This window comes from Ixodes scapularis, unplaced genomic scaffold, assembly GCF_016920785.2.
Source record: "Ixodes scapularis isolate PalLabHiFi unplaced genomic scaffold, ASM1692078v2 PGA_scaffold9__187_contigs__length_104089568, whole genome shotgun sequence".
In the NCBI taxonomy this organism is placed as follows: domain Eukaryota; kingdom Metazoa; phylum Arthropoda; class Arachnida; order Ixodida; family Ixodidae; genus Ixodes; species Ixodes scapularis.
Genome location: NW_024609884.1, coordinates 8,104,569 through 8,119,994, shown reverse-complemented (window position 1 = coordinate 8,119,994; position 15,426 = coordinate 8,104,569). Strand labels below are relative to the sequence as shown.

Here is a 15,426-nt window from a genome sequence, read left to right as displayed (position 1 = left end):
GTGAGAGTCTTTATCAGGCGCAAGAATGGGGATGACGCCTGTGTGATAAGAAACGAAGATGATCTGCAAGCCATTCATTCGTAGTTCGGAGTCTATATCGCCCATAGTCCGTTGCAACTCGAGAAGGTAGGGCGAGAGTAAGACGGGCCGGGGAGGAGGAAGCAGACGGAACGCTGGAGAAGAGAGGAGGAAACCTCCTTCTCTCTTTTCCAGCGTTCCGTCTGCTAACTCCTCCCCGGCCCGTATTACCCTCGCCCAACCTTCTCGAGTTGCAACGGACTATAAGGGCTTTTGCAATTCATGAAGGATTCACCGTACGTATTCCCCGATGATTTTTTTACAGCATCTTGAAAGCAGCTTTGAGTCTTCACTGAAATATTTTCATTCAAATGCAAAGTCTACTAAAAATAAGGCAATGAATCTCGAGTGTCTTTTTGGCAAGATTTCAATTAAATTCATTGTAAATATGTTTACCGAGACATGGTATTCTGAGGAAGATGTTTTTAGTTTGCCATCTTCCAACCACTACCGTTTAAATCGTATTTCTAATCGTGCTGGAGGTGTACGTCGGCTGATTGAAGAAAGCATTAAAACCGAAATATTAACTACTTTTCGTGCTACGACAAAAGATTGTGAAGTGTTATCTCTGGTAGCAAATAATATGTCTATCTCTGTGGTTAACCGCCCACCGGATGGGAATATTGGAAATTTTCTTGCACATTTTGAGGGGCTCTTGGGATTCGGAAATGATAATGATTTGAATGTTATCATTGTAGGAGGTTTTAATATCAATATGGTACTTGATGATAGGCTTAGAAATGAATTTAAAGTTTTACTTTCGACGTACGGACATGCTAACATAATAACTCGACCAACAATAATTACAGTACACACAGAAACTCTTATTGACCTTTTTATTACAAACATTGATCAGACACGTCTGAAAGGTGGGATGCTTACCACCCATATAAGCGACCATCTCCCTATACTCCTATGTATATATAAAATATTGTATTTGTCACAAAAAGGATACATAGTCATTTAGACGCTTTGAACATGTCACCCTAGATAATCTAGACATGTTTCGAAACGATATTGGAACTTAAAACTGGAACAATGTATTTCCCGCAACAGAGCCTGGTGCAGCTTACGATGCACCCAGAATGGTTTAAGCACCTCTATATAAAAACTTTTCCTTAAAAAAAAAAAAAAAAAAATGTCCCGCAGAATTTAAAAACTACGGATTGCCCCAAACCTTTTAACAAAACTAATAAAAAAAAAAAGCAAGTTTTTAAAAAAAATCACGAAACCAGAATCGGATTTGAAAAAAAGTTTAAATCTTATCGCAACCAGTTCACGAAGGAAATTTAAATTGCTAGGGAACGGTATTGCCACAACATTTTTAGATCTATAGTTGGAAGTATTGATGTTATTTTAAAGAAAGTTAAATACAAAAAAAAAATCAGAACCATGACAGCATAACTATATATTCACGGAGAAGTTAAATATGCTGCTTTAGCTAATGTATTTAATTATTACTTTGTAAATATATTTTTGTCTGCCTTACGATGATGAGGCTTGCGGGTATATTAAGTATAGAAATTTAAATTCAATAATCTTGGATCCATCAGCAAACCCGAGATCTTTGGTGTATTTATGAACCTGCAAATATGTTTTAGACTTAGTCATGCATTGTTTAATTTGTGTATCTAACTCGTGTTTATCAACAGGTATATTTCCAAAACGCACGCAGATTGCGAACTTTTTCGTACTTTATAAGAAAGGTCATAAGAATGAAGTTAGCAACTACAGACCAATTTGAATACTTCCTGTTTTTCAGAAGGGTTTGAAAAACTTATTCATGCGAGAGTGTAAAACGTTTTCGACAAGTATCAACTCATTACAAGGTCGCAGTTTGGATTTCAAAAACATCGTTCTACGGTCCTTGGTTTACTCGAAGAGAAAGAATTTATCCTATAGGCAATTTAAAGGATAAGAAACCTGTTTTTGGAGTTCATACTGATTCTAATAGAAGCTTTCGATTCTTTAAGCCACGAATTATTGTTACAAAAGATCGAATTCGATGGTGTTCGTGGACAATCCTTGCATCTATACTCCGGTCCTATCTGGAAAATCAGAAACAATGTCTGTTGTTGTAACTTTCACTCTAATATAAAACCAATTTTTTGGGGGGAGTACCACAAGGAAGTATATTAGGCCCCTTTCTGTTTAACATTTATGCAAGTAATATAGAAAATATTGACCAATTTATTAAATTTACAATGTAAGCAGATGATACAACACTTCTTTACGCTGTTGATAATGCGAAAGAGCTCGTGCCAAAAATTGATTTAAAATTAACTGCAATTCATCTTCCGATGCCGAGAGTGCATTGGGGCGAAATTTCATTTGACTTAGTAAGTTGCAACTGCAGCACGCATGTCAGTTAATAAATCGTAACAGATCGTAGTAAACTGAACGCTAGAAAGTTTCGGGGGCCATTCTGAGGATCGCAAGCGACCCGTATACACCTGAACTTGCCCGGCCCTGAATATTTAAAGAGAGTAACGAGACGAAAGGAAATAGGTTAGTGTCGCGCGTCAGTCGGTCATATTGTAAAGAAGAACATATCTGAGTTGATGACGATTCTGATATTTAATGAAGAACTGTTTATCGAAGGAACATAGACAAATTACTCTTTTACGTCACTTTCCACGTTATATGATATGAGAATCCATTTTTAGGGGTACTACTTCTAACCCCTGCCGACTTCCCCTGCTGTCCTTCTCGACCACACCTCCAGCGGGTGTCCCGAACACAGCCGGAATAGACAAACAGGAGTTTCACACAAAGCGGGCGAGCCGAACTCCTCCACAGTTGTACACTCTGAAAAATGTCTGTGCGTCTACTTTCCCGCACACCACTCGGAGATCCAACCACCGCAACTTACGGAGGCAGCTCAGCGAATGACGATGCCGAAACATATGTTTAGACCAAAAAAGGCAGTCTGAGTTGTGACATTACGCAATGCAAGCGTGACGTTTTGCATTGCTTAATGTCACAACTCGGACTGCGTGTTTTGGTCTAAACGTATGTTTCGGCATCGTCATTCGCTGAGCTGCCTCCGTAAGTTGCGATGATTGGCTCTCCGAGGTGTTGTGCGTGAAAGTAGACTTACAGACATTTTTAGAGTGATATAAGGGGTCCGAAGTTTTCAAGTTAGCGGGCGCGATAGGAGGGGATCGGACGTGCAGGTTGGCCTCCAGAGGCAGGCTGATGTTCAGGTCCAGGATCCAAGTCCTCTGCAGTCCTTTAGCGGCTGCTTATATTGAGTTTAGCAGCATTCTGGCTCCAATTTGGCAACCAATCCCAGAGGGTTTTCTTAGCACCAATCAAAAAGCTCGGAGCCAAAAGAAAACATATTACTATCTGTCGAAAATGGAAGATGTAGCATATTTTATTAAACACTAATTAATAATAACAATTATAATATTAATGAAATGGATATATTTTTGCTGCATGGCCGGAACTCTTCCAACGACCTGTGCGGGTCGTCGGGAATGGCCGACTACACCTGACACCGACCCGGGAACACATTTGTAACACGCGGCCTCTCGGAAATCATTCGCGCCGCGCGAAGATCAAGGGCGCACCTCCGGGCGACCGAACGCTTCGGGCGGCGAGAACAACGACAGTGCGAGACGTGCACACAGCCAGTTGAGCCGAACAAAGGCGCCCAAACAAACGGCACCCAGAGCAGCGCGGCAGCAGCAAGCAAGCACCCAGAGAGGGTTCCCACGACGACGGCGGCGGCGACGCGCCCGCGCCGCTTGCCAACAGAGACGCCGTATCCAAAGTTCTCAAACAGCGACAAAAAGAGCGCTTCATTGACGGGGGGGCTTCGGCGTAGAGCGTGGGCCCCCCTTCGGTCCCCACGTCGGACCCCGAGGGGTCCCCCATCGGGTCCGGCGGCCGCCGCACTCGAAAAACGCAGCGGCTGCCGGCCGAGCCGCGCGGCCAATGGGCTTTGCGCGGCGTCGTCAGTGGCCGGGCGGTTCGGAGGGGCCGGCTCCCCCGTCGCGAAGGCGGGGACTCGGCGGGCCCCCCGGTCGTCCCGTCGTCGACGTGCATTCGAGCGAGTCCCTTCCGACAGCGCGGCGGCGACGACGTGCGTGTGCTCAACCCTCCCAGCTCGACCCAGTGGAAGCGGGCGGCCGCACCCGGTGCTGCGCAGTGGCGATCGTGGCTGGAGGTCGGTGCCTTGTGCAGCCCAACATGCTGCCCTTCGAGACGCCCAGCATCTTCGACCAGCTCCCGCGGTTCGTCTTCAAGATGCCGCGGGTGGTCCCCGACCAGAAAGCCAAGTTCGAGTCGGACGAACTCTTCCGCAGGCTCAGCCGCGAGTGTGAGGTGGGTGGCGACCTTTGGACCTTCGCGTGCATGGACCCGCACCGCGCAGTCAGCGACCATTCAAAGCGAAATCGGTGCAGGGTAAACTTACGCACGCTCCGAAATTTCGCTCATTCCAGCGAGGCAGATTCAGCAGACTTGCGAAATCTGTTCGGTTAGGCCCGTTTGTATTCGTTGTCTTGTAACGCGATCCTTTAGGGAATTGACAGATCGCCGTTGCCGCCGGGAGTCACCTGTCCGAATCCCGTCCTCCCGGTGGACTTCTCGAGAAAGCCACCGGGACCACGAGGGCTCGGACAAGTTGTCTTGACTTTGTTATCACAGCCACTCTATCCACCTGTTGAAAGCCATCGCGAAATTATTTGTAGTTCCAAGTTTACGAATTCTGTATGGTGCAGGGTGATACAACTATTTTTACCAACGCCACGCGTGAAACTCATTGTCCGGAAACGTCTTTTGTGCTGAGTAATTTAGAAAATAACAGCTACCTTTTTTTTTTCCCCCCTTCTGAGTGTTTCTTAACTCTGTTTCGTAAGGCTGGGAGACGATGGTGGGATATCAAAAGAGATTGAATTCACAAGATTTGTAGTTAGACCCTTCCTGGATTTCTTGAGAGAGCTTCATGTGCGCCGAGTCCGACCGTCACCTAACCTTAAAGGGGCACTGAACTCTTCCAACATGATCGTTTCTACATTTCTGAATCTCTGGTATGTGAACAAATAAGCGCTTTCAGAAGAAAAACGAAAGAAAACAAAAGCGCGCTATCCAGGTGCTTCTGAGTTAGCATCAATGCCGACGAAACATATTTCTATTTCGGGCTTGACATCTCGATATATAAACATGTGTCGGAATGGCGCCCAACTCAAAATGGGTCTCGCGGCGTGAATATTTCGCTAATTTGTTGTTCGTTTGGTTTGGGGGAAGGTTCATTTTGGTACTACGTGCCCTATCAGTGTCCCTTTAAACTGTTGAAGATTCAACAGCAACACGCACGACGGTAAAGTGTATGCATGCAATGAAACTATTAACCACATCACTCACTGTGGAGGACAGAATGCACTGAAAGGTTTGGCAGGTCAGTTTTAATGCACTTGTCACGTTATAATTCAAATTTTGCTTCCAATTACGACATAAACGAAAAGAGAACGAAAGAGGACGTTTCGAATATGCTGTCGTCACGAACAAATTTACGAAGTGTAAAGAACCACGACTGTTCGCTACATCGACATTGCCTGTGTTTTCATTTAGCGTATGCGCGTTATTTTTGGTCTAATTTGAATCGACATTTAAACTAAAGCAAGACAAAAAAAAAAAAAAAAAACTTTAGGCATATAAAACTGCACTGAAACGAACTTTAAAAAGTAGTTGAAATGGGTGTGTGGTGTAAATTGATAAAAAAAAAAAAAGGTTTTATCATTCTAAGGGTTACTTTGAGAAGTAAGAATACACTAACATATTCCAGTCATTAGATGGGCTTTGAACAGCCCGTTAAGTTAGTGAAAAGTAACCATATAACGACCTTCACCTGGTTCAATGAAACCTGTCAATATTGCCTGAGCAGTGTCATTAATTCAAATCATGAGCTTTATTTCTACCCGCGGTTATACTATCTTTTCATATAAACATTTTTGGTTTTTGTGCTTCTGTCTTGAAAAATCATGAACAACCGTCGGGGAAAGGGGAGAGGGCGAAGTACAGCCGCCTAGGGCATTTTCCCTCCGGCTTTTGCGTTCCCGCCCTTATGCTTACAGAACAAATAGAGCTATTATTATAATTATTATTCTAAATCTAGATTGCATTTTCTATCTATTTAAGGCGTTGTTTACTGGGAGGCGAATCGGAAAACCGTATAATTACGGAACACCAATTTTATTTTCTTCTGCAGTATGTGGTCAAATGATCTCGGTCGTTCTAAATTGGAGTCGGCTTTTCCGCTACTATAAAATTAAAAAAAAAAAGAAAACAAAATCTTGAAATTGATGGAAGAAGTTATACTGCATATAAATGCAGCTATGCCCTTTAGTAATTTTCGATAAACAAAAAAGGGAAAAAAATAAAGAGAAACAATAGCTTTTAGGTTTGTTACCATTGCACCCACGCGTGCACACGCGCACACGCGCACACACACAGGCACACACACACACTTGCATAAAAAGACAAACGCTTAGGGCACATGTGCGAGAAACTATCCCAAAATCGGACCATAATGGGAACATGAAAAAATCGTTCCTCGCTAATTTCGAGAATCGGGCGTAAATAGATATTGCACGCTCACCGTAAATATGTCCTCGTGAATACTCTTATATTCCCTATAGCGCAAATACCATCGTGTGGTTCGCTTCCCGAAAAATCGCGTTGAACTCTTTTTTTTTTTTTTGTTTTTTAAGTTCCGCTTTTGACGCGTTTTTCTGTTTATTTTTCGCACATGTTGCTAAAGCCTAATTCAAAATTTCAAATGGTAAAAATTGTTTTGCGAATTCGCCGAGCGACGTCGCAACTGCGAAATCGCGAGGAAAATCGCACCCTGTGAATCGGGCATCACTGGTACTCTTGCGTAGAAGAAATATCACTTTGCATGTTCTCACTCGGCACCTTCACACGAGGGAGGTTTAGCATTCCGATAGCGATACTCGACACCCGCACATGGAGTGGACGCTTCGTGCGCAATGCTTCGTGAGCTAAATAAATAAAATAACATGAACTAACTACATAAATAAAATAAACAGATAAATAGAAGCAGTAGATCCCCGGCCTATAGTGCCGCCGTTCACGAACCCGACGCCGGAATGATGGGAGGCCGAAGCGAGGACCTGCAGCCAACTAAACTCGCAACGAGAGCAGCGATATAGCGTCCAAGGCCGGTGGAGCCACGGAATGGGGGCAGCCACCCATCGTTCTCTCTTTCCTTTATTGAACTAAATGAAGATGTTTTTAACAACAAAAAGTAAAGTATCAGTATTCAACGAAATATTGGATTGCCAGGAGATCCCGCTTTTGCTTGATTTCATCGGGCCACGGTCCCACAATGTACTAAGGGCGAAACCGTGAAAGGTATTTTATTCAGAATATCAAACTAACGGTCAAATCTATAATTGAAACCAGACCTGCCTTTCCGAGTCCCCGAGTGATTTCCCGAGAAAAATTTTAAACGCTTCCTCACCACCTGCGACTGGACATTGCATTTACGAGTAAAGCTCGCTCTAAAATAAGGAAATCGAAGATCCAAATTGTAATGGCGGTTGTGAGTCTCATCTTCGTTATTAATCCTGGATTCGGTCGTAACGATTGCGACAACGGCAGTGACCTGGTTCATATATCAGGCCCCGAAGAAAGTCATCCTAAAATGCTATTCATTCGACTGGTCGAGGAGAGCTCGGACGCTCGCTGCATGCTGGTCGTGGTCCTTAAACATCGCCCGGATTTCCTATTTTGTGCACTCCATGTATGTGCTCAACTTCAAGGTACTGGTGCCTACTGTATTTAAAGTCGTGTATGAAGGATGCGAATTTTCATGCGTTTTCATCACCCGAAAATTGGTAATTAGTGTTAGGATTCCTGAAAGCTCGCAACGTCGATGTGATCGCGAAATCCTATTTCTACGTTGCTATGTCGCTAGGGAGCCGCGAGTCACACTTTAACACGCAAAGAGTGGCTGTGTTCAAAGAAAGGTGAATGAAAATATTTTCGGGATCCTTTTTGCGGCTGAAGTTTGATTTAAATCCTCATAGTAAAACTGGTCTGCTTTAAATCAGGATTTAAATCGTCTTGACTTTTATCCTCCCCCGTGGCCCTATAAGTAACGTCGCCGCGTGATGTGGGCATGCTTGCTGCGAGGTACCCTGACGGTGCGGCTTCCCTGTCGTGCAGACGCGGTACACAGGATACCGGGACCGGCCCCTGGAAGAGCGACAAGTGCGCTTCCAGAACGCCTGCCGGGAAGGACACACAGAAGTGGTGAGTCACCAGTCCTTTTCGTCTCGACATGTTGGGACGCGGCGACGCCACTGACATAGAACATGGAGGCGTCGCTGACCCCGAGGAAAATGCATGAAATGCACAAACGACGACATTTGAGACCTATTACATGTCTCAAATGTCGCCGTTCGGTGTGCCCGTGCGAGAGCGATCGCCAAGCATCAAAGTTTAGTCTCTATAGAGTATACTGAGAGACCTGAGGATCCAGGCTCTTAATTTGGGAACGGAAGTTACAACGAACCCACGTAACCGCACCCTCTGTAAATACGTACAAGGAGAGAATGCAGGTATACGCTTCGCATGGGTCGCAGTAGAAAACTAAGTATACATCGTTTTATGCATCACCTGAGCGTTCCAGGAAATTGTTTTTCTACCAATGGGTACAGAAGCGTCAGCGAAGTACGCCACGTTTGTTCTTGCGTTCCAAAGCTGCTTTGTGAAAGTTGTGCTATCCTGTTTCGCTAAATGCACCAGCGGTCGCTGGCACATTTACCGAAACAGAGTTTGGCTTCTAAGCAAATACTGCGCAAGATAAAGGCGTCCATTTCGCGTCCAAAGAGTTCTGGAGTCCTCCAATGATCATCTAAAAACAATGATGCTGTTTTTTTTTGTTTTTTGTTTTGATGATTAACTGTGAAAATTACGAAGAGATGACTTGGTATAATATATGTGAATCTGGAAACGTCGGTGGCGGAGTGGACCAATTCCATGCACGTCGGAGGGCGCATTGTTGTGCTTGGGATGTCCGCTCTTGAACCCTCGCGCTCACCGATTCGGAAGTGCTCGAACGTTCCTGATGTTCTGCGCGCGATCGGGTTTACCGAAGCGCGGACAGGGCGATCTGAAGCCACTGCAGTATCGCTTATTGCGCATGCAGGTACGCAGGAGCGTAGCCAAAAATGGTGTTTGGAGCTCAACACACACCCCCGAAGGTGTTTTCCTGTTCAGACTTCGACGTGGGGGGAGGGTAACCTGACGAAAACACCGAGAGGGTGTTTGCCTTTTCCGTATCCGTCCCTCGTCTCTGGGGTTTTCGACAGACTCCACTTCTTTCCCTCATCCTGTCCCAGAGAGCACGAGCTGTTCTAATATGATCGGTGGCATCCTTCCAAATTGGGAGCTATACTCCGTTCTACAGGGACGAAGCAACGAAGTGCCCAATATTTGTTGATCATTTTAACTTCCTGCGATTGTTTTGCTTATAGGTGGTTTATAAAAAGTGACTCTCTTATAACCAAATACACCTATAAAGTGTTTTTAGAGTATGAGATTGGATACAGAGCCTTGTGTACGTTTGGTCTTTTTTGTGGAGGGCAGTGGAAAGAAAAAGTTAATATTTATTATCGTTCAAAAAACAATAAGAAAAACAGAGTAGACGTTCGTGCACCATTTGTCTAACTTTCACTCTCCTCCTCCTCTTCCTCCTACCACCCCCTTTCTTTGCCCAATATAAATATTAAAAAAAAAAAAAACGCGAAACGCTACGAGTTGATAGGACCAACCAGAAAACGTCAAAGGCGCATCATCATGGTGTTCGTGAACCAGACATAGACAGAAAAGGCCCAGTGACTTGCGCTTTTAACTCTACTTGATTGGTTCCATTACCTCGTAGTGTCGGCCGCGTCTGGACTTAAGCTGATAGGAAGTACAGCAGCGCCAGTAAGAAGTATACAAGAGGCCAGTTTTGTAGGCGTTACCGAAAAAAAAGTAACAAAATGCGTTACTCGTTACTTGTAAATGAAATGTACGCGTTACAGACATGCGTTACCCCAAAATAAAAGGAAATCGTTACCGTAACCGTTACAGGTAAATAAAAAGGTAACGCACGTCACTTTTGCGTTACTTTTTTTATAAATTAAAACGTTTTACGGTTTTGACGTTACATGTATGCATAAAGCGCCGGTCACACGCTTGCAACCGGGTATTGGACGGAGAGACACAAAACCGGTTTTTAAGTCTTTTGCGAAGGCGTAGGACCCGCTCCGTAGCAGCGCATCTGGTCCTACGCCGTCGTAAGCGGTTTAAAAACCGGTCTTGTCGCTCACTCCGTCCCACGGTGTACTCCGTCCTACTCGATTGCGAGTGTGCGAACGGCGCTCAAGCGCCATGCATATTTCAAGAAGCATCGTGTCCATACAGAAACGTAACATAATCACCTTACCTTATTTTACGGTTCAACCTGAATACTCAGGAGGAAAAAGGCGAAAAAAAACGCGGAAATCGCAATAATTAATTTGACTTGGCTCCTAGAAAGAGGAAAAAAATTCAAGTGTAATTTGTTTTAGGTCTTGGGAAAAGACGTAACGGGTAACGAAACTGCGTTACTCGTTACTCAATACAAGTAACGTAAGTACGTTATCAGTTACTGTTTTGAAAACGAAGCGAGTATGTTACGGTTATAGAAACTGACACTTTACCGTAGTAACGCCGTTACTATAGTAACGCGTTACTGCCAACAATGCATTAAACCGTTCCGGACATACACAGCCCCCCCCCCCCCCCCCCCCCCCCCCATCGTCTTTCCGATGCACTATAGCAATGCGAGCGATCATACGGTGCGTGATGGAATGAGAGGTTCATGTTTGCTTCGCATTTCGCGATTTGAGAACGCAAAGAAAAGATAACAAAAGCAGACTACGCATCGGCTTTGTGTTGTGTTCGCTCTGGGCTCTTTGTGTTCTGAACTCGCAGTGGTATAAGAGAAAAGGAATTGAACAACTCTCACGATGTACGGAACGTGTACGAGCCGGTACGAGCATACATCGGAACCCAGATCGAAGTAAGTTGACAAGCTTCATGCAAAGCCGAGTGGCTTTTTGTGTCGCGTCTGCTCGGTGGCGCTCGCTACGCTATCTGTCCACCCTATTGACAGAAGCGGCAGTATACCGATGGAACGTTGCATGCACATTGCTGGCGGTGTAAAGTGCTTCTATTGGGGTTTTTATGGTAAACATAAAGTTTGTGCGAAAGCCATGCGCAAAAAGAGCGTCGTTCGAAGACGGTCCTTCACCGTTGCTCGTGGAGAAGTGGCGCTATAGGAACGCCATCCGCCCGTATACCTGCTCGCCTGGAGGCGACAGAGGAGAACCGTTTTCGAATGCCGCTCTTCCGTGGAGCTTGTCAACTGATACATCTAAGAGCGTTTATTCGGACGGTCCCAGTCTAGCGGCGGCGTTTCAAAACGACACACGCGGGCCCTGAGGCTGGGCCAACTCGGCCGCCATTAATATGGCGAGAGAGTGTTTGACTTCGAAGCACTTGCGTTCCCGCCGCTGCTCCAACGCTACTCGTAAGGCACATTTTCATTGCTTAGTGTCACGTCATTGAACGCAGACAGGAGGGAATTGTAATAATAAAGAAAATGTGAGGAATCATGTTTCCCGAATCAGTCTAAACAGCACGATCCTATCGCTTTGAGCAGGAACGATATGCAACGCGAACCGCACGTATATACGCACGGTACTAATGCGCTACTTCGAAGAAGCAAATGTTCGTGAGATGTTGTCTGCATGACCAAAAGTGTGCTCTGGGTAGTGTAGCAGGCCTGCCAGTGCTGTCACAACAGAGCTTTCGAAAGCAGCTTGCACGCACGCGCTCTGCAGCGAGGATATTGAAAGGCTTAACGCCCTTCACCCTCTTCAACCGCAACATCAACCCCTCACTCTCGTCCACAAGCTCCATTGAAACCATCATCACAGTCATCTGTACAATATCATCTCATTATCGTTAAACGCGGCGCCGCGGGCTTCAACGTTCACGGCGGCATGCTATGGCAGGCGCACACGCGTAAGAGTTTTCACCTTTCTGGTTAGCATATATAGCACGCAGTGGTGAACGCATCTGTTCTTGCGTAAATAAACTACAATTACAATTACAGTTTATACCCGCATTCGCTGCGGCGACGGCCAACATAGTTATGGCGGCGCATCAAGTAAACAGTGTTGCCTGGCGTAGTCTTTAGCCTATAGTTAAACACGGTGTCTTAGGGAGGGCGAGAGGTCGGCAGCCGCCATTTCAGAAAGGGTCTATTCCCCGCGCTGGGCGGTGCATTGTGCGGTTGACGAGAGGCCTTGTGGAATTTCCCGAAGAGGTAGATTTCAAGCTCGCAATCTACCTCTTCCTCTACCTCTCTACCTCGCATAGCTGATTGTAACACAGAGAGCCACATAAGACATATGATGGAATAAAAAAAAAAATATGGCTTAATTAACACACTGAATGATTTGATCAAATATAAATAATTAACTCTGCTGACGCTACAATTTGAAAATAGCCAGCAAATAAAAAACGTAACTGCTTTTTTTTTTTTGAGGGGGGGGGGGATTGTTCGTAAAAATTTTAAAAATAGATTAAAAATAATAAAAATAAAAAAATAAATAAAAATTCCTAATTTTTGTTTTCCACCCAACGTCTGTCTCTATATTCTGGAAGGCTCATGCTATCGGGCGCTAAATGATGGCAAGCTACACGAACTTTCAAGAAAGATATTTTGAATGCTTAGCTGGGCCATTCAGTTGAAATGAGACGAAATAGTTCGTCGAAATCTCTAAAGCAGCGGTGTCAAAAGGGCGACTGTTTGAACCATATTACACGTTCTCGGAGTCATCGGTGTGGCTCATCGAAGTCGTTTCAACGGAAGAACTTGTACCCTGCTCTGTGCTGACTGCCGCAGAAAATGCCACGACCCATTTTCACCTTAAGAATAGCAGTAAAATATTGTTTCGCTCTTCCTGATGCGTTAATGATTTATCTGTCATTGCGTTAATTAAGTTACTTGTACGTTCATTTAATATCAATTATTGTATTATCAAAATGTAAAAAAATAAAACGAAAAGATACTCTCTTTTTGTGACAACCACACCTTGCAAGAACTACTTCGCGCACTTTATGCAGTATGTAAAAAAATCCTTTTTTTTTTTTTAGATGACAGCATGCGAGTAAACCGAAGAGGGTACTTTTACATTACTATTCCTTTCGGTTTGCTCAAAATACGACACTGAAGAATGGATGTCTCGACGGAGAGCTGGTTGTTTTTCGCCCGATGCTTGGATGCAGTGGTGTTGTGGGCGACACACGGCGACAGAAGGATTGGGAACCGCGTGTTGACACTCTGAAAGGTTGCACTCGAGAAGGTGCAAACACAGATAGCAGCTCCGCATTCAACGGCTTAACCGCTTTTGTGCACGGCCTCTGAGGGAGACGGGACGGCGACTCGAGCCGTTATTGTTTCTGTCGTCCGTCTCCTCGATTTCTCGTCATTTTTCGCACCGGTTTTCGTGGTGGGTAGTTCGCATGCTCGGCGCTTGTCAGCGCTGACGTCACTTACGAGACACTTTCGTCGATGTTCTTCAATTTCAATCCGTTTTAGTTACGGGTAGATCAATCCGTTTTAGTTACGGGTATAGTTATATATATGACCAAGGTGAGTTAATAGATATATTTCTAAAAACTAGTCCGGAGTCATTTTCAACCCCGCCCCCTTAAAACCAACACCTCCATGGCTTCAGGAAAACACTCCTGGAACTCCACCAGAGTTAGAATAGTGGCTCATGGCGTTGATGTACCCGGTTGTGTTATTATCTCTGCGGGGTAGGCGAGGTTGCATAAATACTCGATAACCATGAAGAAAACCCTATATCAAAACAAATAAATTTGTAACGCGTTGTACTTCTTGGGACGTTGGTGGCTAGCATACAGCTCACAGTCCGCACGTGCTCAATCACAATTGCACGGAGAGCTAGAAAGTGCTCGTTCGATGCGCACAAACACAGCAAGGAACGCTCCCTGCAACGCTCTTATGTAAGCGTGTATGCGGGAAGGACGTAACGGACGAAGAATTTATATTAAACGAAGTTCAGAAACCTCCGTTGGCAGAAACCTCCTATACACGGAGTATATGCTCTGGATACCATAACTGAAAACATTTACAAACACGATGATGTTCAAGTTTCTGCAACAAACCAAATTAAATGGTAAATATGAGGGTAAACATAATGAAATGTGTCGAATGGCGTCGACGACGAGGCCGCTGCATTGGGTGACGGTATGCGCCCAGACTGGGCCCCCTTCTCAGACCCTTTGCGATCACCATCAGGAGTGGTCAAACCAGCCACGTCGTCAAGGCACCATAGCCGATTGGGTCGTGGATCCTACCGCGCGCGGAATCCCTCTGGCCGGCTGTACTCAGGTCTCACAAGCTGTGTCCAGTGCTATCAAGAGCACAGTCGCACGAGTTGAGCTCTGCAAGTGCATTTTTGTTCGTACGAGCACTGGCGCAGGGAATACTCCAACTAAAGCCACGCGCTCATGCCCGTTCCTGCCACAACACTGGAGATAAGGAGTTTAGAAATTTTTTTCACCTGCTTGGTTCGAGTAACGAGGGAGTAACAACTCTCGAGAGAGCGCCTTCCTTGCGTAAGCACCCGTGAAAGCAAAGCATTCGACAGAGGTGAATGCTCTCGTGCCAGTGCTTTCGACATATCGCTGCACACAATAAAATTTAGCTCCACCCTACCTTCAAGGGCATGAACAGGAAAGGCATGCTGATTATTTATTTTCGCGATATCTTTTATATGCTTCCATTATAAGTAGATCGCCATTAATATGGCGCTGCGTGGCCTTCTGTGACGCGGCAGCTCTCCCGAATGAATATTATTATGATTCAAATGTGACATTGACTGTAAAGTCATTTATGAACGCGTTGTTCACAGCGCATGTTCCTAATGAGCTCCCGCGTATCATCTGCCAAAAGCGATGCGCTAACATAAATATTGTTTCTTTCACCATTTCCTTCGGAACTGTAATATTCACCTTTCAACGGATATCATTGTCACGCAGTTTCTGAGGGAACGTAGCCATTTGACGCGGTTTGTTTACGAATTGCGTTATAAATATATCGAACCACATCGTCTCTCGGTGTACGAGTGGTCTAGCGCACACCAGCTCGGAGCACGTCTAGCGAAAGCTCACGCTGTAGAACCCAAGCATTCTGGGTTCAATCCCCAGCCCTGCCCGTTTCGATCTGGATGAGCATCGTACCGG

At 45.1% G+C, this 15,426-nt stretch overlaps 1 protein-coding gene across 1 annotated transcript in view; it reads left to right on the top strand.

Moving 5' to 3' along the window:
- The first annotated feature begins 4,275 nt into the window (after positions 1–4,275).
- The window catches only part of LOC8041778 (protein big brother), a 62,316-nt gene continuing 51,165 nt past the window's right edge, over positions 4,276–15,426 (top strand). Inside the window, exons 1-2 of the mRNA XM_029991414.4 lie at positions 4,276–4,410; positions 8,278–8,364. Of these exons, the coding sequence (XP_029847274.1) occupies positions 4,276–4,410; positions 8,278–8,364 (222 nt within the window). The remainder of the gene's footprint in view (positions 4,411–8,277; positions 8,365–15,426) is intronic.